Source organism: Rousettus aegyptiacus, unplaced genomic scaffold (genome assembly GCF_014176215.1).
Source record: "Rousettus aegyptiacus isolate mRouAeg1 unplaced genomic scaffold, mRouAeg1.p scaffold_m13_p_4, whole genome shotgun sequence".
NCBI lineage: Eukaryota > Metazoa > Chordata > Mammalia > Chiroptera > Pteropodidae > Rousettus > Rousettus aegyptiacus.
Window position 1 is genome coordinate 22592401 of NW_023416307.1, and position 24433 is coordinate 22616833.

At 34.9% G+C, this 24433-nt stretch overlaps 1 protein-coding gene across 3 annotated transcripts in view; it reads left to right on the top strand.

The window, feature by feature from the left end:
- Window positions 1-452: 452 nt before the first annotated feature.
- Window positions 453-24433, top strand: part of MLF1 (myeloid leukemia factor 1) — a 31150-nt gene continuing 7169 nt past the window's right edge. The window contains exons 1-4 of one of the 3 annotated variants that reach the window (XM_016148850.2): window positions 455-613; window positions 15877-16024; window positions 20025-20066; window positions 23506-23589. In XM_016148850.2, coding sequence (XP_016004336.2) covers window positions 567-613; window positions 15877-16024; window positions 20025-20066; window positions 23506-23589 — 321 coding nt within the window. In that variant the 5' untranslated portion in view covers window positions 455-566. Of the gene's footprint in view, window positions 614-15876; window positions 16025-20024; window positions 20067-23505; window positions 23590-24433 lie in introns of all 3 variants that reach the window. The other 2 variants (XM_036219397.1, XM_016148859.2) reach the window with 2 other exon arrangements.

Consider the following 24433-nt stretch of genomic DNA (forward strand, 5'->3'; position numbering starts at 1 on the left):
GTGTACACTATTTACTAACTGTACTAAAAAATTCTTTGCACATTTTTTTTTTTAATTTTACCAACTACCATGGAGTATTTCAGATATAGGACTTTTTCCTGTGAATGGAAAATGTGGCCAGTGAATGAGTCTGGATACCATCTAATCTAAATTTTGACCCATCCCCATATTCCTGAAAAGAGACCAAGAGCAATTTGCCCAAGGTCGTATAAAAGATTGTGTAATTTTTTTGTTCCTGAAGGCCAGTGAACAAGCTATCTTGTCCCTCAAGAGGCTCCAGAAGGTTTGGCTGGCTGGCAAGAGGCCCTCTGGCCTCTACTGTGTTGAAAGCGGTTGCCATGGCTGCGGCGTATTATTCCTCCCCGCCTCGTTTGGTGACGTAAGGGAACCAGCATCCAATAGGAAAGCAGGCCTGCGTCCCGCTCCGCCTTTCCCCGCGGGCCCCGCCTTCGTGGCCAAAAGAGAAGCGTCGTCTGGGGGCCGGAGGCAGGCTCCGGTCGCGGCCGCGGCGAGTTACATCGTCTTCCAATCTGTCCGCGCCCGCCGCCGACCGAGACAGAGCCAGGATGTTCAGGATGCTGAGCAGCAGTTTTGAGGATGATCCCTTCTTCTCGTGAGTGTTGGGGGCCGGGAACTCGCGGTCGCGCGGAGGTTCAGGCATCTTGAGAGGAGCTATTGTGAAGGGAAAGCGAGTTTTAGAGGACGAGAGGAAATTCGGGGGACTCCCGGAGGCAGTTTGAGGGAGAGGACTTGGGGTCGTGCGAAGGAAGGAAGAGGAGGACTTGGAGTGTGTGAGGGAAGGGAGAGGAGAATTTGGGGGCGTAGAGTGGAACAGGAGGTTTTAAGGGGACGTGCGGTGAAGTTAGAAGGATTTGGGGGGCGTGGGATGGGAAAGGACTTGGTGACTCGAGGTGGGGGCGGGGGAGAAGGATTCGGGGGCGTGAGGTGCGGAGAGGTCTGAGCACACACACCCGGGGGACGAGCTGCTCTCAAGTTGGCCGATTTCGGGGGACCCCCCTTTGCTTCCCGCCTTCGGAACGACGCCTTCCCAGTTGCAGGGGCTTTTCGGGTGACAGTAACTGCCGTCTCGGTAACTGCCATCTTAGTGGAACTTCTGGCGTGCATTATGCTCACAGGACCCTTTTCACCCTGTTTTTAATTTCAGATGAGGGGCGAGGAGTATCTTATAGATGACGAGTCTTCGAAAAGTGAAACGGTTTTAAAACAGCTTTTTTCACAAGTGTTCGTGAGAGCACAACAAAGTTGGAGGGTTGTGCTGCTCTCACGTCCGAGGGCTTGGAAGTTGCCATGTGCACTGTTTGTTTTCTTTGCTTGCTTTGTTACAAAGCTAGCCTTGTTTGGGAAAGGACTCCTCTTTCTGTCAGAAGTACAAATAGGGCAAGGAAACGGAGAGGGTGCATTTAGCACCTCGGGTAAACCAGCGCCAGCCTGTGAATGGTTCCAAGTGAAATAATGTGATGCTTAGAAAGAAGACATCCAGAAATTCCTTCATTATGATCTAGTTTTCTGTTTTTTAAAAAAAATCTTCCCTTGGCGAATATATAAAAGTAATAATCTAGTTGGATCGTTAAGACTGGAAGATTTGTGATACTTTTTTTTGCCTTGGTGTCCTAATTTATTTTGATCGCTTAAATTCTGTCTGCAATTTAGGGACTTTTTTTTTTAAGTTAAAATGTTAAGTTTACTACATAGATTTTTTTTGTTGTTGTTTTTAAAGGGAAATACTATATTGACTTAAATGTTTGTTCTATTTTAAAACCAAATAACATAAAAGTAATAATTGAAAGGATAATTAACACTAGAATCGGTGAAATGATTAATGTAGAAAAAATAAAATTATTAACATTTAATCTAAATGTTATTCATTATAGTTAAGGTGTATATGAACTCCAGCAAGTTGATTATCCCTGTTAGTTCACTTGTTTAGGAGCTGTTGGAACATTGGCAAGCAGTGTCATTTCAACAAATTTCAAATTTTGTATTATGACTTGTTCTTTTAAAAGCCTCTGAGAGTAGTGACTAAATATACCCATAGATTAGGTGAGCCGTTGAAGTGGTTCTTATGTAATTGTGACATCAGTACAGTGGGTTAAGAAGATTATGACAGACAACTTTTGGGTTCTATTATATCCTTGATTACATCAAAAAGAGCAATGGGCTTAATTAAACTATACATGTATGATTAGCACATTCTTCAAAATGTCTAGCAAAAGTGTATTTTAAACTCTCGGGTGACTCTTCTGAGCAAAGGCAATGAGTCCAAGAGTCAGGGTCAGAAATAGTAACAAACCACAAATAGTAGCATACATCTAAGAACACTCTTGCCCTGTGCTTAGGGTGGAAAGGACCATCAGTTACATGTCAGTAGGTCTTTCAGTCATTACTCTCTGTAGCCTTCCTTAAATATAAGAAGCCACATCATAAAAATTTAGGATAAAATTATTGTAATTAACTTTATAAAACTGATTCATGCTTATAATTTCTTTGCTCCACAATTAATTATGTAGAGAATAAATACAACTTGATGAGGTTAAGGAGAAAAAGAATGTGAGTCTATATTTATTTCAAGTAATTGTCGTTTGACTCACTCCTTTCACCCCAAAGTAGAAATTTCTACTTTGTACAGAAACATGAACTTTTAATCTTCTGAGCTACAGAAATGAAATTCTGATCATTCAAGTCTACAAAGAATAGCTATGTTACCACTTATGAGCTGTGAGACATTACAGGCTCAGTAACAGATTGGCCATTCTGTCAGCCTTAGTTTTAATCATTAATTATTAGCATTTCCTTAAACCACCCAACTCTTTTTATGGGCACCATATGTGTGATGAGCAGTCTTTGGTCAAAGAACTGCATATATTCACAGGAAGTTGCTTTTTCCATCTCTTTCCTCTCCACAGGAGCTAACACATATCTAAAATCTCTGTTTTTAAAACTTTTTATTTTGTATATTTTGCATTTTGGAGGTAGCTGGAGGACACAGCTTTGACATATTTACTGACTGAGTTGAAAGTGAATGTATTCCATGTACAAGACAGGCATTGGCATTGACTGATAGTTCCTTGATTGAGAATATTATGGTAGCAGGAAGTAAAACAAAATTACTAGATAAGTTTTTGTGAACAATGTCCAAAGTTACTTACATATTTGTTTCCGTATATATAGTCTGAGGTGGGGGTCTTCATCAAGATGACATAGTTTGGTACTAATTATTACTCTAATTCTAATTAATAAAAGTAGCCTGAGAGCACTCAGCTAAAATTTAAAGTTTTGATTTTCGGGATCCCATTTTATGTTAAGACTCCTAAAAGCTACTGTGATTTTTAGCACCTAAAAATTTCTGTTTTCTGAAATATTTTAATATAGATATTTCTTATAAATGAACTTTGCATATTTCAAGATATCGCATTTGATAGAATGAAAAGCTATAAGCCTTGAACTCAAAGAATTTCTAAGGTAGACCGTTGATTTGGGACATTTTTGGTTCATTAAGTACAAATATTGAATTAGGAGCGAAGGAACACAACACGTTTATGACATTATTGCTGGATAAAGGAATGTTATTTGGCAGCATCTAATCATATAATGCTCAGTTCTATCAATAAACATTATAAATATCCACCCAGAAGTAGGGAGTGGGGGCTATTCCTGTAACACTCTTATCAAAGGTTTATGCCACACCACCATTTAAAACTGTGCTGCTAAACAGTGAGAAAATAGAATTGCCTTTGGAGATATAATTCATCCTTCAGATATTTCTTAGATTTCCACTATATGCCCTGTCCTATGGACTGTATTATATAGATTTGAAGAAATTATGACCCATGCCCTCAAGATTCTCTTATGAATGTTGGTTATATGCATTATTTCTAGTGTCAAAACTTGGATCACCTGATGTATTTCATTTATGGACCCATACACCCTATTGAAACTAGAGATCATTTCTTTATGAACGAGAGACCCATTATAATTTTCTGGCTAAGCTTTTGCTACTGCTATGTATAGAGGAAGGAAGGAATTTCCCTTGATGAATGGGACTGCAATGTCAATTTTCTGAGACCCTTCTGTAATAAATAGTATAACAGTTTTTACTTAGAAGCATAAATACCTATATTCTTGTAAAGGCCAAGTAGAATTGTAACCAATATATATGTATGTATGTATGTATGTATGTATTTATTTATTTATATTTATATTTGAGTCTCAAAAACAGAAACTTATTCTAAAGTAAAACTTTACCAGCTGTTAAAAAAAAAAAAAACTTTTATGTTGAAATTATACCCAAGAGATCCAGAATCAACCTAAGATTTAAGAATATTTTATGAGGGAAAGGGCAACAATTTACTTTTCCTAGCTTGTGATAGATTCATAATATGAAGTAAAAAAGTACACTTGGTACCAAATGTCATTCATTATGTTTGCTTGTGGTTTGTATTCGTGAACCTGAAAGAGGTAGTATGGCTATTATAATAGTAAAGTTTTATGATTTAAACCTTTCCTGATTTAAATGAAAATGTATCCTCCTAGAAAAACCTGAAAACTATAGAAAGTTGGGTAAAAGAAATCATGCAACCCAAGATTTTTGCTCTATCTTTATGTCGATGTATTTTTTTCTATTTTCTATATATGAATTTTTTTTCCCAAAGTTGGAACCAAACTCTCGAGTTATAAATGTACTGTTTTCATAGTCTTTAGATTTACTCTTAAAGCACCAATTTAGTGTCTGCAAAATACTGCATCCTGTGGACGTACAAAGAATATATTTTACATAAATCTTTCACCACATTTCAAATTATTACTTTAGACTAATTTATGTACACAAAATATCCAGTTCCTAGGGTATAAACTTTATAAAACCTCATCATGTTTTATTTCAATTTATATTCTTATAAAAATGAAACTTTAATTTTCAAAAAAGAACAATACACATGGATAGAAATATGTAAGAATATTAATTTCCTACCTGAGAAAACAAACTCTTGTATTAGGTTAATTTTAAAAAATATTAAAACAACTGTTTACTACCACAAGAGATTTTTGGCTTTGATTATAAAGAATTTTGGGTAAGTCAAGAGAAATCTTAGTCTTATCTACAAGCAGTTGCTGTTCTGGGTAGATGTCAGTTGAACTTACTTCAGGGTCCAGACAGACTTCTTCCTGAATGGTTCAGACAGGTGCAAAAGCCAGACTGAGCCCATTTTTGTCTTAATGCTTTTTCCAACAGGCAGCCTTTTGTTCACGTCACTCAAAAAATAAAAATTTTTTTATGCATATAGACTATCTATTCCTATTTAAATAAAAAGAAACCTGGGCAACATTTTAAATGAACTACATTTAGTTGCTCAATTTTTAGCCTGATTGTAATGCAAGTAGAAGAATAAATCTCACTAAATTTTATGTTTCTATAGGAAAATGACATTTAATACTCATTTATCCATAGTACAAAATCTGGTATTCTCTGAAGTATCTTTCTTCATTGTAGTTGAGTCTCATCCACATATCTAAAGTGAAGATTAACTGGTTTTCTTATATAACTTCATATTAATAAGAACGGGCATTTTAATCTCCCTCCTTGTACCCATATTCTAAGCTCTAAATATTCAGTGAGTATAGCGCTCTCAGCAAAAGGCCTCTTTTGAGTCAGACGTTTTAAAATACCAGGTGGTATGAAATTCTTTAACTCTCATAGTCCTATTTCTTTTTTTATTCTTTGAAAATATTTTTACTATGAAAGGTTTTAAACATATACTACAAAAATATAACATATAAAAATACTGTGTACCCAATACCTAGAATTTCAAAATTTACACCTGCTGTATCCGTCTATTGCTGCTGATGTCTCGAAAGTGTTTTAAAAAGAAAATTCCAGACTTCTTGTCATCTCACTTCTATGTATTTCCAAATAAATCTCTGAAAATATGGTTATCTTCTTACACAGCCACAATACCATATTCACATCTAACAACATTAACAAGAATTACAATTGCTTGGTATCTTCTGGCATTGACTATCATTGAGATATTAAATACTTTGGAATAATTTAGTTTTAGAGGTAAAAATTAAAAAGAATTTTTTTTGTCATTTTTTTTACAGTAAAAAAGAAAAGTTTTATTAGAAGGGAAAGTATACTTCCAGACGTGGAAGTGGGCCTGAGCAAGAGAAGTGTGGCTCAAAAGGCCAAGAAATTGTTTCTTAGACAACTCACTTAGGTTCTTGAACTACTTGAAACTCTGTTCCTTTAAGGAAAAAGTAGGGAGATACATACACCAAATTCTGATTCCTTCATTTTAAAGTAACTTGATCATCAGATGTTGGTTTGGGAAAGCATAAAATAACTCCTGGGCTGCCCTCTAGTGTGCTATATGTAAGCTAGCTATTGTATGCCATCAATTGATTAATTTTTTTTTCTTTCTCTTTTTAAAATTAAATTTCTTGGGGTGTCATTGGTTAACAAAATTATATAGGTTTCAAGTATAAAATTCAATAATATATGTATATTGCATTGTGTGTTCATCACCCAAGGTTAAATTTCCTTCTGTCACCTTATATTTGACCCCCCTTATCTACCTGCTCCCCTTTCCCCTTTCCCTCTGGGTACAGCTTCCCCATAGTGCCAGTTACCTGTAATTCCTCTAAAAGAGTGATTCTCAAAGTTTTAACAGGTGGAAAAGTGCAGAATGGTATTCTGTTAAATTTTCTGTGCCTGTCACTCATCAATAAGACAAAAACCCAAAACTAAAAATCCCACAAAAATTCATGGAAAATGACCTCATTTATATTTTTCTGCATTGTATGTATAATATCTGTACTTGTTTGTTTCTTAATCTGTCAAAGTCTATTTTTAATTGGCAAGGATATGAAATATATGTACTATCTAAATAAACTTAATGCTCGTGTCTTTATTATTTTCCTAAGTGAATTTAGTACAACTATGTTTCTCCAGTTAATACCCAACATTCAACTAAAGAGTCTTTTCATTCTCAGAGACTCAGTTACTAATTTGGTTAAGCATAGTTTAATTTCTGTATTCCTGTTGAAATTTTTGTATTCTCTTGTACTAAAAGCATCCTCAACTTACACACACTGGAGACTACTTTTCTCTTATGAGTCTGCATAAAGTTTATCAGTAAGCAGGAAGGAGGCTGGAAAGTAGTCAGAGCAGTGTCCCCAAGTGGATCAGTGTACAAAAAACACAAGAGAGGTTGGACAAGAGAGCAAATGGAGAAGAATACTGACATGTTAAAATATTTTAGAATATGGATTAGTCTACCGTATGCTTTGTAAAGTGGTTTTCATTTCTCCAGACCAGAAGTGGTCCTAATGCAGAGATGACTGTAAATTGTTGTCAGTCAAGTATGCATAGGGTTTGCTATTTATTTAAGTCATTCATGACTGTATTTTTCTTCTTGTTTCCTTTAACGCTATTGATACTGCACAAGAATAAACAGATCTGTAGAACGAAACAGTCTGGAGACACTCATATATAGCCTCTTTGATAGATTTATATAGAAAATACTCATTTTTTAATTTTTTTGTTTTAATACTTTGTAATATTTTCAAATGTACCTGGGAAAATGGCACTTCTTTCTGAATAGAAGACTAGATTGTGATTGCTGGAACTATTGATGCCTAATTTCTTATTTTTAGTAAAACCTCACTGCTGAGATACTGTTTCTGAACTGCAAAGCAGTAATTTAATATAGTTAATGATAGTAGTTTAAAAAACTCCTTTAGAGAGGTTAAAAACACCTTTCCACGATTTATGGCAGAATCAATTTATTCATTCAAAACATTCTTCATAACTTTCTACGTTTGATTTTTGGAAATTATATTCAAGTTTAATTAAGGCAGTCACGCTTCAGATCTACACAATGTTTTTGAAATACAGTTTCCGCCTTAACATACATTTAAAACTAATGTCTAATAACAGCTGGGAACTATTAATTTATTAAAACATAAAATTAGTAACGTCTTATCATGAATACCAAAATTTGGCAAACTAATATACTTCAGGGTGTTCACCGAGCAAGATAAATAGGCATTTTTTTACAGTATTTTAGTGGGGGTTGCCACAAGATAAGCTTTATTACTATTATGAAAAAAAGCACACTTCTGCAGCCTGGACTAAACATGTGCATTTGGTTTGAAATTACGCAACTTTTTTCTCATTTCAATTTTTTATATTTACACATGTACTATAAAACTTTAAAAAATGAAAAAGGCTGTTAAAATTTAGTAACATCCAACATCTGGCAATTAATACCTTATTTTATAAAGGACCAAGGTGTTTTACATTTTCAAAAGTGTATTTTAAAAATATGTAATACATTCTTATGGCAAAATTTAAAAGATGCAAAGGAGTACGTGGTGAAAAAGACTCCCTCCTCACAATGGTGTGAATATACTATACCACTATTGAACTGTACATTTAAAAATGGTTAAAACGGGGAAAAGCTTATTGAGCTGTACACTTAATTCCTGTGCACTTTTCTGTATGTGCTATACTTCAACAAAATAGCTTATTAAGATGTGGTACATACATACAATGGAACACTACTCAGCTGTTAGGAAAGATGAAGTACTGCCATTTGCAGTACTTCAATGGATGGATCTTGAGGATACCATGTTAAGTGAAATGTCAGAAAAAATCAAAAACCGTAAGATTTCACCCCTATGTAGAACAGAAAACAGAAGAACAACAAATGAATGAACAAACAAGCAAAACAAAACTCAAGACTCAGACAACAGCGTGGTGGTTACCAGAGGGAAAGGGCAGTTTGAGGGGAAGGAGCAGAGGGCAGAAGGGGTTAAATCCGTGGTGACGGGAGGAGGCTTGGCTTGGGGTAGTGAGCACAATGCAATATGCACTTGATGTATTATGGAGCTGCACACTCAAAATCTACAAAATCTTATTAATGTCACCCCGCCCCCATAAATTTAATTAAAAAAAAAAAAAGACATTCTCTCCCCTTTGTCCCTCAACTAGTGAACCTCCCAGAATTTACCCACTGTGATCAGTTTGCTACATAGCCGCCTGGGATTTTTTTCTATACATTTATAAGCATATACACATGAATTTTTTTTTAATACAAATGAAGGTATACTATGTATCTTGCCAATCGTTTCATACCAGTGTGTAAATATCAGCCTTGACCTTTTAAACATGGCATAATATTCCATTTATATTCTTTTAAAGTGCTGAAGAATGTGTGTTTGGCCTTTCCTGTCCTTATTCGGTTATTCCATCTGTGAGCCAGATAATTTAGGACACAGGAGTGACCAAGAGAGTTGTGTTCCCTTTTCTCAAGAAGCTTCTAATCTAGCAGAAAAGACAAGCAGTATTTTCCACATGTTTTAATTTCCACTAGTCTTTGCTTTATAAAGAGGAGCTAAGACAAATAGCAAAATTTTAATTTTAATTATTTTTAACTTGAATTAAAATTTTCCCTTTTGATTACCAATAATGATAATGATTGTCTATGTCTTCTCTTTGAGGGGAAGAATAGAAAGTAGAAAAAAATAGTGATGAATACTTAAAAAAAAATGATAAAAATACTTGGAATAGTCAGTACTACTCAGAAGTACTAGAAAGGGATTAAAATAAAATAAGTATACCTTCCCACCTACATTGGTTCAGTTGCAGAAAACAAAATTTACTCTAGGAACTTTAAACAAAAAAATTTAATACAGAACATTAAATGGCTTAGAGCAGCAGTCCCCAACCTTTTTGGCACCAAGGACCAGTACTCCTATGAGAATCTAGCACCTATAGATCTGAAGTGGAGCTGAGGCGGTGATGCCCGCACTGGGGAGCAGCTGCAAATACAGATGAAGCTTCGCTCTCTCACTCACCCCTCCCCTAATGCTGTGCAGCCTGGTTGCGAACAGGCCACGGACCGGTACCAGTCCGTCGCCTGGGGGTTGGTGACCCCATGGTTTAAAGAATTATTGTGATAGCTGAAGAAATAGACTCTTGATTAAACTTTTGGGAATGACTCCCAAAGCCACATAACAGATCTAGACTACTGAGGGAGGAACTGCCAATTTTAGCATTAGAAATTGCAGAATTGGGACAGTGCTGCAGCTGCTGCTGGCTCGGAAGCCATGGTGTACCTGTTAGTACCCATACCAGCAAAATGGATTTCTTATGCCTGTCCCCCGATACCCATAAAGCTGTAATGATCAGACACACTGGGTTCTGCTAACTCTGTTACAGGAAAACGATGTACTTCCGTGATCGTGCTTACCAACAAAGAGAAGTAATAGTTACACACAGACTGTATTGCATCTCTGCCTTCCAGTTCTCAGATAATTGTCTGTGATTGGCAGAATCCAAATCTAAACTCTTAGCTGCAGTGGAATATAGGAGATTAAGTTTTTAGCTTTGTAGCCTCTCTAGTATAGAAAGGCACATTGAAAGGAGGTAAAAATGCATTGAATGTCAACCTACCTTTTAATCCTCCCTTCCTTCTCCCAATCTGTATCTTCCTTTCATCCTCAAGCCTGCTCAATAATTTCAGGCAGCAAAATGGTCTTTACCCTTTGTTTGCTATTTTACAGCAAATTAGTGAAAATAATCCTATATGACAAGGAAAAACATTAAAGTTTGCAGCCACTGTACCCTCCCCTCACTTCCTTTTTGGGAGGATAGATTGTGGCTCTCAGGGTACTCGTTTGCTGTACTGAATCTCAGAAATGGAGGAACAAAACAAGTTGTACGGTCTAGAAGTCTGCTGTAGAAGGTCGTGTATGTAGTCAGCAATACTGTATTGTACATAAAATTTTTCTTAGGAGAGTTGTGTTCTTACCGCAATAGAAAATAAAATTTTAGGAAGACAAACTAACTTGATAAGAGGAAGAGAAATCTATAATGTTAAAGGAGAGCTTTTTTTATATATATAGAAAAGGACAACTGCCAAGGTCTGAGAGACAGAAAATGGACTCTCAGATACTGAACCAAACTGCAGGGCTAAGCACACATTCCAGCTGCTCCCTCCTAATTCAGACCTATAAAAGTCACTTAAAATATTTTTTAATCATTTTCTGACATTCATTCATTTTCTTATCTTGTTCTTAATACATAAATAACTGCAAACATTTGAGGAAAACTAACATGAAAGGCAAGCTACACAAATCAAACAGAAGAACCAACATTTAAGGAATCAAAGCTAATGAAACAAAGGCTACAGAAAGTGTAATTAATATCTTCAGGAAACTTTAATTTCTAATGTGGTCCTGGTAAAGATGTTTGTGTCCTATCCTTAGAACCTATTAATATGTTATTTTACATAGCAAGGGGGAATTAAGGTTACAGATCAAATTAAAGTTGTTAATAAACTAACGATAAAGTAATCTTAATTATTTAAGTAAGCTCAATTTAATCATAAGGGTCTTTTACATTTGAGTCAAAGATTTGAAGAAACTGTGCTGCTGGGTTTAAAAACAAAGAAAGGGACCACAAGCCAAGGAACACCAGCAATCTTTAGAAGCTAGAAAAGGCAAGAAAACAGCTTCTTCCCTCCAGCCTCCAGAAGAAACACCACCCCGCTAACATTTCGCTTTTAGCCCAGAAATACCCATTCTGGGCTTCTGACCTCCAGAACTGTAAGAAAATTAATTTGTGTTGTTTGAAGTCACTGAATTTGTAGTAATTTGTTACAGAAGCAATAGTAAACTAATACAATATCCAAGTTTTATAATCTTAATTTTAAAACATACAAGTCTGAGTTCTCTGTCAGACTATAAGTTCCTCCAGACCAGTAATCAATCTCTGTGCTTGACACACAGTATACATAATAAATGTTTGTTGAATTTGAACTTTCCTTGTGTAAGAGAGTCTCCACCATTTCTTGGGAGAGTCGTTTACCATTCTTAAAGTCTCATTCACCTGGTGTATGCTTCTCTAACAGAGAGAAGCTTTGCAGTTACTATCTACAGTTTTGAACTACTTTCTTATTGACTCTTGATTGGGAAGGTGTGACATGCTCATTTAAACCAGAGTTGTTGTTTTTTTCTGCCCCAAGCGTTTGAATACGTGAGACTTGTGTCTCCTGATAACAGTTTCATGGGCTTCTTAGCCTCAGTTTTAACTGCTCCAGAGTAAGAGACTACTTGTCTGAGAACCCCGCCCTCAATTGAGGTTTGTTTTATGCCATTGATGCTTATATTTTAATTCATACCATCCCGAATAGAGTCTCAAAATTTGGTGAAAATCTGTAAAATGTTTTCTTATGATGCAGAAACAAACCTGCAGGCAAATTATTTATTTTTATGGATTTGCATTCATTTCCTTCCCACGCTTTAGATAAAACCAACAAAATTGAAGACTTAGAATGATGGGAGTTTTAAATGTTACACATGCTCTTTGGGATGTGGCATGTATTAGTTATCTGTTGCTGCCTAACTTAGCAGCTTAAGACAACAAACATTTATTATGCCATAGTGTCTGTCTGTCAGGAATCCAGGAGCAGCTTAGCTGGGTGGTTCTGACTCAGGGTCTCTAAGGAGGCTACAATCAAGTTGTATGTCAAGGCTGTGGTCATCTCAAGGCATGACTTCTATAAAACATACTTTCAAGATCTCTCACTTTGCTGTTGGCTAATCTTAAAAATCTGTTTCTTAGCTCACTTACATGGGCCTCTTCACAGGGCTGCCTCACAGCATGGCGGCCGCTTTTCACGGAGTCAGCCATCATGCTAAGAGAACATCCAAGAAGTCAGTCTTCGTAAAAACCTAATTTTGGAATTGGCACCCCATCACTTCTGTTGTATTCAATTAGAAGCAAGCCAGTAAGTCCAGCTAATACTCAAGGGGAGGGGATTACATGAGGGCATGAACACCAGGGAGTGGGGATCGTTGGGGGCCATCTTGTAACTTACCACACTTGTAAGTTAGTAAGTTCATTAGTCTACCAAAGAGTAGATAATCAAGTTTATAATATTCCTAACTGATATTAAGTTCAATCATATAAAAAAATTGTAAAAAAAAAAAACCCCAAAAATAAATTTCCCGTATTAGAAGATGTGAAAATTGAAGTCTTTTTTATCTTTCAGACAGAAAATTTAGAAAGTGCTTTAGAATAATCTACAATTTACTATTTTGTCATACTGTGCTCAGATTATCTACTTATAACTTCCTATTCCAATTCTTCCTTTTATTTTTCAAATTCTACTTATTCCCCATTTCTAAAAAACAAAAGCAGCTTATTGAGATATATAAAATGTTATAAGAATTAGAATTAAAGATGAAAGACAAAACTACGTCAGAAGTACAACTACTACACAAAAGTTATAGTCTGGTGAAACTGAAGACCTAACAAAGATTCATAGATGTGTGGCTGAATAAATTGAGATTAAGAAAATAAAAAGACAAGTTCCAGACTGAGAAAAAATATCTGATAAAAGTCTTATATCTAGAACAAATAAAGAACTCATAATTCCACAATAATAAGACAATCTGGTTTCTAAAAAAATTTGAACAGACTTTTTATCAAAGAAGATTTGTGAATGGCAAATAATACAAAGTAAAACCTCAATGAGATTATTATACTACCACTCAAATGGCTAAAATGAAAAAGGCCGACAATACCAAATATCGGCAAATTAGCACAACTGGAACTCTCAGTTCACATTTTTTATAAAGTTAAACATGCCCTTGCCATACAACCCAGCAATTCCACTCCTAGATATTTTACTCAGGATAAATGAAACTATATACATAAAGACCAGTTCTTGAATGTTCATAGAAGCTTTATTCATAATAGCCACAAACTAGAAAGTTTGGTGCTTTATATTGTGATTATATTGTGATATAATCATGTACATACGATGGACCTGGCAATAAAAATGAATGAACAACTGATAAATGGAACAAAATGGATGACTCACAGAAGCACTATGCTAAGTGGAAGAAGCTAAACACAAAAGACAACATAATGGATGATTTCATTATATGAAATTCTGAAAAAAGCAAAACTGTAGTGACAGCCTATTAACATTAACTGGTATTAGAAAGAGAGAATTATCTGCAAAGGGGCAAGAAGAAACTTTTTGAGGTGACGGAAGGCAGCTATACTCACCACTATACCGCCAATGCCATAGGGGTGATGAAAATGTTCTGCATCTTGGTCGTGATGGTGGTTATGGCTGCATACATTTTTCAAAATTTATCAAACTATACAATTAAAATTCATAAATTCCACTGTATGTAAATTATACCTGAACAAAGCTGAATTAAAACAAACAAAATCTCTCAATACACACAAATTCAGTTAAATAGTCTGTTAATCAGTTTCATTTGGAGTTTGTTTTTAAACCTCCAGGTAATATATAAATAAATCTGAGCTTCCTTAGGATAGATTTATGTATGCAAACTGCAGAATTTAAAGGAAAAGCTCTTTCTGCGTAGGACTACTGAAGACAATATTTGATCTTCCTCATGATGACCTCAGAAGACTGGAATTTAGCATTAGAAGTGGGAAGGGTGGCCTAAGGAGGATGAAACTGAGGTGGAGAAGTCTGAAGTGAGGGCAGACTGCTGGAGGGCTCCAGTGGCCTTCTCCAGGGAAGAGTGAGATTGCCTTGGTAACGGGACCTCCAGTGGTGACGTGCGGTCAGTTCTAGGCATGGACCAGTGAGCAGGTCAGTGACTTTCCAACTGAAATGAAGTTGAGAAACCACTGTGATAGGATAATAATAGGATAATAAATAAAAATTTTAGTTTCTTGAATGGCACTTGCGGTGAATGGGATAACATAAGATTAGGAGCATTGATATTCATTGAGCACGTAGAATAGGGCCTGGAATGTGATTATTGCTATATGTTTTTTTTTAAATAAAAGATATCTTTTTTTTCCTATGAGAGACATTTAATAATAGAATAATAAGGAGTGGTATTTACATATGAGGTAAGAAGAGAAGGTAAACGAAGTTGACATTCAATATACGGGTCAGATATTGTGCTTTGTGCTTTCAGATTACATGATTTAATCTCAACAGGAATATGCAATATCCTCATTTTACAGCTGTGGAAACTTAGACTCAGAAAGAGAGGCTTGGATTCTAATTAATTCAGGTACCACAAACACAGAAGGTGCCTCAAAGGTTGGGGAGAGACTACTTGAATTAAGATCACTAGCGATACATTTCCACAAACAACACCCAGAACTAGTAAATTCGATTGGGAGGTTGCAGAGAGCAGAGCAGGATTCTACATTTCTAACTTCACTTAGTAGGTTGGTAATTCTAAAAATGCTCGAGAAGCACTGTCTTAAGACTTAGAAGATAATTTTACTATGTGGTGGTTTCTAATATTTAGAATTCTTAGAAACAAAAGTTAGCCTCATAGAGGTGATTTATAGCTTTGTTTTGTCTATTAAAATAATGTACTTCAATGTTCATAACATAGCTATGCTCATATTTCAATGCTCATATTTCATAAATAAGAGTTAAAAAATAAACAAGCCAACGTTCTTTATTAGTCCTCACTAGAATTTATCTTGTTGACTGCCCAAGGTGGCCTCTACCTGGTAGCATTATTTCTCAGGTTTTTTTTCCCATTTTCCTTAGTACTGGCTTATGCTACCTAAAATATGTTACCTTTGTGTTTTTCATTTTTATACAGTAAGGGATAAATAAGGTTGTATGTTTATTGTTACACATAAGTGAATTAAAGTAGATACAGAACACTTTTTGTAATCACGAATACCGAGTCTTTATGAGATGATTCTATTCTCCTAAACTCTTCTTTTGCCTCTTTAACAAGCATATTAGCTCAGTAATTCTTTGTAGTATATAGCTTCCTCCTTATTACTTGAATACAACACTTTTACATGATTCTGTGTATTTTCAACAGTGATTCTTTAAATGCACACCAAGAAAGTATGCGACAGATGATGAGAAGTTTTTCTGAACCTTTTGGAAGAGACTTGCTCAGCGTCTCTGATGGCAGAGGAAGAGCTCATACTCGTATGGGACGTGACGATGGTGAAAATTCCTTGACTGTAAGTTTATTATTTTAAAGTTAGTGAGAGGTCCTGTGGGAATTTGAGGAAAAGCATTGCAGAAGATTTTATCTACCATAATACGATATGACTAATACTTAAGTTATAGGAATAACTATTCTGTAAAGGAAGGGGGGACCTGTTGGAAACCTGAATCCTTTAACAATGGATTGTTAGCTGTATAGAATCCCACTGTGCTACCAAAACTTTTTAGGACCACAGGGTTATATATTATAAGCCAAACATAAAACATTATCTTTCCACATGTATATATGGTTTGTTCTCACTTTAGAATTGCCTCCCGTGTCTTAAATTAGAACAGGCAAGGAAATATCCTTCCTGTCTCATACAACACTTTTTTTTTCCCACTTCAAAATAGCAGCCAAAGTTATAGGGTCATATTTTATCTTTATTGGACCAGGAAAAATTAATCTTTTGTATGGTTACCTTAGACCTTCAAGACTTAGATGAAGTTTTTAACCGTATTTAAAAGCCTTGCATAACTGTATTTTCATAAGTCTTGTCTGAGAAGCAAAGCTAGACGTTTACAAACATATTCAACTCAAAAAAAACCCTCAGGACATTTATGTATCTTAATTATTTTATTTTCTGTTTATTTTATTTCTATTGCTTTTTCAGCCTCAGGAATGGCAGTTCTAGAATAACAAATCCACAGGCGTTTCTGTGAAATTGAATCTCTACAATTAAAATGTAGATATTTGGAACTCAGTAAACATTGAATTGATTAATTGGGAAATTTTTGGAATCTTCCAGAAAAACATTTTCATATTTTCTGTTTGCAATCGCCCAAAATAGAGCAAAATGTTTTCAATTACTTCTAAGAAGTTCGATAGGTAGAATTATATTTGCCATTTAAATGAAAGTAATCTTCACATTCTTCTTCATATACATATTATTATATATATATATAATTCACATTTCAATTAATTTTATTTTAATTAGTGAATAGTGGTCTCCTTTTATATATATTTCCATGAAAGTCTAAAATTAAGATAAAAAAATTGTCAAAGAAGGTATACAAATCAAATGCAACATCTGAAATTTTGTCTTTTAAATGAGCATTGAATATTTTGTATATCTTTTATTATAACCACACATGGAAAGAGTAGGGCTATATATAGTGCCTTGTATATATCTGCATAAATTAGTTGCCCATAGCTTTTGTGAAAGAAGCAAGAAGTGACCATTTTTTCCCCTTATAAGTATAGGAAGGAAATCTGTTTATAATTCAGTTGTAAAGTTCTTATTGAGGATGTCTGTTTACATCAGCTGTAACTCTGCTGGTCATTCACTAGAAGTAGAATTAAATGTTTCTTTCCTGGGCACTTGTGCTTAAAATATATGAATGTTTAATGAGCTGGAATAAGAAATATATAACCAAATAAAGAGATAAATTTCCAATAATATGGTTGCTTAAACATGATTGAATAAGAAAAGTCAAGTAGGAAAACAATTCTGAATATAAAGGAAGGCCAAGACCAACATTTGAATGATGAAAAGAATTGATACATTGCCCGATTTATGGTGGCATAAGCTAACTTTTGCCTAAGATTATGAATTATTTACTAGTGTAGGCCAAAGTCTGTAACTGGCATTATCCAGCAGAACTTTCTGAACGATGAAAATGTCCTAAACCTGCCTGCCCAATATGGTAGTCAGTAGGTACATAAGGCTTGTGATCGCTTGTGCTATTGAGGAACCGAGTTTTTAATTTAATTTTAATTATTTTAAAATTTAATTTAAATAGCCACATATGGCTAGTGGCTACTTTAATAGGAGGGCATGATGATAGACATTCAAAAAGACAACAAAGCATTTAAATTTTTTTAACCAATGCTGAGTAAAGAACATAAATCAATTATACTTGAACCTGTCATCTTAGTTCTCATTTAATAATAATCTCTTTAAGCATTTTCCTGAGAAAAATTATAGTATTCATCTACCTATTATGTAAAAGTAAGTGGTAATTATCAGATTTTGATTAATCTATTTCATAAAACCTTGAGTTCAATAGCTTTTTAAATAGTAAATACTGCTAGGTAGTTTTTACTTGCTTCTCACATCTAAAAACAAGTAGCACATATTTTTCTTTAATTAAATTATATTGTATCAAATATCTTAGAAAGCTAACACCAATGTACCTTTTTCTTCCTCAAACTATATAAACCCTTTGCCAACCCAAAGTATTAAGCATTGTCCTAAGGCATTTGAAGGGCAGTAGTATTTTAATTTTTAGTATTTTAATAGTACCAGTTACAGCAGGTTTTCCAAGGAGTATTCAACCTCTCTTTTAGCCAAAACTCTTTTTTTTGTAAGTTTATAATTTATACTGGTAAGATATGGCTCTCCTTTTTTTCCATAGTGTTTGACACATTTGAAATGTTTATGTCTAAATATGAAAAACATAATAGAAAAAATTAATTAATTAAAAGGAAACAAAAACAATTAAACCACAAAAATTAGAAATTGACTATAGAAGATGGAAAAGAGTACTGCTAAATTTGAAAAGAGCCCAGCCGAGAAAACAATAGGCTTTTTGAGCATGCTAGTTGTCCTAGTGTTTTTGAGTTTTTGGTAAACATTTATACAAAGATTTGCTCTCTTGCGTCATGAAGTTATATTTTAAAATGAATGTTTTGATTAAGCAGTGAGCCATGATGCTGATACTTTTAAGCGGAGTGGATGAAAATCTATATTTCAAATAGACACTTTGACCCTTTTTTTCTTTATCTTTGGTCCATTTCTTGACATTTGTCATTTTTGTCAGCCACATTATGAATGAAAACAGAAACTACTACAGAAGTAGAAAAACATGAGCTATGCCATTTTTGTGTGTTATTAGCATTTTCTTCAGTTCATGATTTCTTTATGGGGTCATTGTTAAGCCAGTTGCCCTTTTGGGGAGGATTTGTTTTGTTTAAAACTACACAATTTAACCTTTAAATTTATTGAATTATGCAGTTTATAATTCAAGATGTGACATATGAGCATGCTGACATTTAGACTGAATGATGGTACCAGAGTCAGCAAAAAGAAATAGAAGAATTTTATTGGTGCATCCAATACACTTTGGAGATTACTGTTCTAGATACGCAGTATACATATATTTCACATCTGATATGTGGTTTTTAATGTAAGCACACAGTTTTCTCTACTTTTTAACATAACTTACACATGGATAAAATTATCTGTCACTGAATAATGATAAAATTATACATACCTTTTACCCAGGAGTTCAAACTTTAATTTCAACATTTGAAACCCTCAAATGATGAAAGTGTCTTAATTTGCATACACATGTCTAACCATTTATTTTTATCCATCTTTACCTATTGAGGATTATAATTTATGAACTATTAATTTTGATGATTCCATCTATTATATTTAATATTCTTTTGCCTATCAAAGACTCTAAATATGTTAAATCTATGTGTATGATCCTTTCTGAAGTCTATATTTTTTATCCCATAAATGAGTTAAGAGGTATTTATTAAATTTTTTGTCCAATATTTCTACTAATCTTTTGAAATGTTATTAATGTAGATAACTTTTATTTTTAATTAGTTACAGGCAAGATTAACTGATCTTTTAAAAATGGGCTAGCTGAGCAAAGGAAAGAAGATATAATATTAATTATTGTACATTATGTTTTAATTTTGGTGTGAATTTGCATTTCCTTTGAGAAATGTTTGTCTTAATCCATAGCAAATACTACTTCTGTCAATTGCGTCTCATAAATATTAGAGTAGTCGTATTTAAAAGTGATATATGGCCTCCCTGTTTGCCTGCCAGGTTCCCATCAGGCTCTGCAATGAATAATAAGCAGATAATTTTTTAAAATATATGTTGAGTTCTTTTTGAATGAAAGGTTCTGGAATTTTGTTAGATCTGAATTATGTGAGTATATATAGGGTATTTCTTTTTCAGGCATTATCATATAATAAATATTATAACCAAAATTAATTGAATTTTTTCCCAGGCAATGAGTTCTCTTGTGCCTTTTGGTCGTTTTGGTGCTATGGTTTGTATCATGAGACACAAATTGTTTTAGCAATATTTTCTGAAAAATATTTTTCATTAACTCAAGCAAACTGAATTTTAGCATGCAATCTCACTTACCTTTATAGTGGCTTTTTAGTATTTGTACTGAAAACCTGTTTCATGTGTTAAATTTATTTTAGAATGTTTAGGCATGTGTTTTCTGAAGTAAATCATGTCAACATGTATAAAATCAGTCTTCAAAAAGAAAAAGTACATCTCAATAGATGAATATTCATTTGATTTACAAAAGAGATCTCCATACTTGTCATTGCAAGTTGGAGACTTCTACATGCTTCCGATGACTTTCCAAAAGGTGAAAAGCACCAAACTGTATGTAGATGGACAAGCACCTTTGGAAAAGCTAAGATTGGCTGCTTTCTCTAGGTCTCAATTACCAATTTGCTCATGTTGCTTTTCTTTTGCCATGTCCAAGTCTGCCTACTCTGCAACCAGCTTTTCTCTCAGCCCTGTTTTTGGGGGCTTGGGCCCTATCTTCTGTGACGCTAGTTTCTAACACACTTAAAGGCAATCTGAGGAGTAGCAGAGAATAGCATGGCTTGGGTACATTTCCTGTGATGTACCTACACTCTCATGAAAAGGTTTCCTTTCATTCTGTTGTGCCAGACTTCAACCATTTGTCTCCTTAAAGTTTGACCTATAACATTTATCCTTCCTGACCAGGGTTTTTTAGTGGGACGAATGATGAAGAAAAAGAAGTAGTTATAGCACGGAGTTATCAGAAAATGATAGGAAGTTCAGCATGCTGTGAAAGCACAGATAGAAAAAAAGCCTGTAACTCAGCCTTTTGGAGTTAATGGTGTGAAGGTCAATTAGAGAATGCTTCCTGAACCTTAAGGATTAATAGGAGTTAGCCAGGAAAAACAGGAAGGGGAGAAGAGTGTTCAACACAGAGGAAGCAGTACACACAATGGGCTCGAGGCTAGGGAGCACAAAGATATATAGGATCATTTGGCCCTAGAGTATGAGTTGGGGAGGAGATATAGATGAGGGTCGAGAGTTAACCAGGGACTTCTTTCTGCCCTGGTAAGGACTAAGGACCATTATCATAAGAGCAGGGGAAGCGGTTGGTTAATTTTCATCGAAATAGAAATAGAGTCAGGTTCTTATTTTTGAAAGATCATGTGCCTGGAGGGGAGAGAAGATTAGAAGGGACCACGGTGAAGCCAGGGAGACTAGGAGGCTGTTGAAGTGTTGCAAGAAGCATTCATGATAGCTTCCTCTTGGGTCATAGCCGGGGTGATAAAGAGAAATAATTTCATTTGACAAAGAGTTAAAGAGTTGAATAGATAGAACGTGGTGATTGATTGGATTGAAGGAGCAGAAAAGAAAGAGAAGGAAAGTGTCATACCCATTTTTGTGGCATGAGGAATGAGATAAATGGGAATGCCACTGAGCTAAGGAACAGAGCATTGATGCAGTATAGATAACAAAGGCAGGGATGATCAAAAGGATCATTTCAGTTTGGGATGTTTTGTATTTGAGGTGTTTGTATGTTGTCCGGGTATATTTATCTGGTAAATAGTTGGGTATATAGCTTTGAGCTGAGTTAGAGAGCTGTTCATTCATTCAACAAATATTTATCGAGCCCCCTATGTGCCGGGAATTATTTTTAAAGTACCGGGAGTATAGTAGTGAATAAGACAGCGAAGATAGCCCTACCGTCACAGGGATTATTTTTATAGGGTGGGAAGACAGACAATAAACAACAGAATAATCAAATAGCCCAAGTACTTCAAAATACTCTGAAGAAGATGAAGCAGGATATTACTATAGTGATAGGTAGGAAGTGAAGCAGAGATTGGTTTAGACAAGTGGCTTTCCTAAGGAGGTGATACTTGAATGATGAGAAAAAACTACCCATGCTAAGAGTCAGGAGAAAACATTCTAGGCAGAGAGAAGAGCATGGGTACAAGTCCCTGAAGGCCTTTAAGAGTCCACTTTGTCACTCCGAGGTGCTGGACCACCTCATAACAGGTACACATACAGCTTTTGATAGATGGTTTGTCAGTAAATTAAGAATAGGCAGAATATACCCAAACATTTTGATCTTTTCCTTCTTTTCCTCTTCCTCGGGCTAGCTGCCTTCCACCTCTTATGAATTATGTCTCTATACAGCCCTGATTCTCACCCTAGTGTTGAAACAAAATATTCAGAACATTTTCTGAATCTCTGAAATGCAGATTAATTCTATTGCAATACTTTGTGTACCCAAAGATAAATCAGTATCTCCTAAATGTGCCTTTGTAGTCCCTACTATTTTAATTGTGCATTCAAAATACTAACCAAATTATGGGAGTTTGGGTTTCCCATCTAATTCCATTGTTACTAGGAATAAAAACTTAACAGAGGGCAGAAACAAAAGAAAAGGCCTTTGATAATTCTTTATCGAGTCCTAGGTTGGCAGACATCAAAAGAATTTCTAGAAGGGCTAAAATATCAGCAATGAATGTATGTTACAGGATTCAAGAGTCCTCCTGCTTGAGTTCCGTGAATCGGACATTCTCTTTTATTTTATAATAGTAGCCAGCGCATTGGGTGCTTCACTTTTTAATTTCTAGTTAGTGTTGATAAAACCTAAAATCAATAGCAGATTTTTCTAGAGCAGTTTCTCAGCCTCAACACTGATATTTGGGCTGATAATTCTTTGTCCTGAGGGGCTGTCCCTTGTTTTGCAGGGTGTTTAGCAGTATTCCTGTCCTCATACACCCTCCTCAATTATGACAAAAATGAGTGTCCCCTTATATACCGTCCCCCTCCCCCAGTTACAATTGGTCTTGGTTGAGAAACCACTGTTGTAGAGGTATTCTTAACTGTTCTCCTAATGGAGCATGCCTCATGCTTCAAGGGTATGCCCAACTGAGCCTTTAATGATAAGCAGCTTATAAATAAATTAACTTCTATCACTTGGACCCAACTGTGATAAAGAGAAGGGCTGGCTCAGCTTTATCAGCTATGTGGTACTAGTAGAGGTGACACTGGTATCTCATGCTCAAGTTTATTTGTGTGGTGGGAAATTAAGGTAGGGGGAGAAAGAAAGATTTGAAGACCAGACTATGCTAGAGCTCTCCCAGCCTAGAATACATCACTCGGTATTTAAATATTAACCAAATTATGCTTTGAGGAAGTTGTCGAGCGATATGTCTGTGTATATGTTCTTGCATGTATGTGTGTGTGTGTGTGTGTCAAACACACACCTATGTAGTGCACGTATTTATAGTGTTACAGCTCCCCTAATCATTTATATGTTGGCTGTTTGGGATTTTGTATAGATATGCCTGGCCAATTACTGCATGAGTTCCCATGACATAAATTGAGAAAAAAAAAAAAATCCAGCTGTTTTGGAAAGATTGATTTGTTTCTTTTGTGTTGTTATTAATATACTTCCTAATATCCTGCAGCGTACAGATGTCAGCCCTTTCCAGGCAATGGACCGAATGATGTTGAATATGCGCAACAGTATGCAGGAACTACAAAGAAACTTTGTAAGTACTAAAAAATTGATGAGAACGTTGTTTTCAGTTATCGTATTAGTGGCTTTCAAGCTCTTTTTTTTTTTTAACTGTGGTCCACAGTGGCTGAAAAAATATCTTACATCATGATCCAGTACACAATGCTTGTGTACTGTATAAACATACCTGAAACAAAGTTTCATGAGAAAATGATCATATTATTTATAATGTATGCTGATATTTTCTATTTTATTTTCTATTTTACAAATGCTGGTCACAACCACCAAATTGATTTCACAACATACAGGTTTGAAGAAAATAGCATTAAGTAACTTTCAAAATTAAAATAATTTGACCTTAAAAATATTTGTTTTGCTGAAGATCACTATTATAAATAAACATTTTATATGATTTTAGATTTTTTTTATTATTATATAAGTCATCCACTTAAAAGTAATTGTATCTAAGTAATTGTAACTAAGAAATTAAGTTTTAGTGTTTTAAAAAAACTGAAAATAGCAATTTCAGGAATGATGTTTAGACACTGGATTAGATCCATATAATCCAGATACTTGTGAACTAGTACTACTGCTCATACTTTTCTACTCATAATATTAACATCAAAACAATAACTTGATTCAGTATGAAGAAGATCCATATTTTTTAGTCATCCTGTTTGGAATCTAAGGATCATTTCAGAATGATTTTAGTAATACAGCAATCTAGTACCCATACAAGAGATATAAAACTTCTTGGTGAATGGCTAACTAGCTTAATGTGGGCAAAATTGCGCACACGCATCAACCATTGACTGTAAAAGTATCACACACAGCATCTATATTTAAATCAGAGTCGTAAATCTTTGATTCCAAAGACT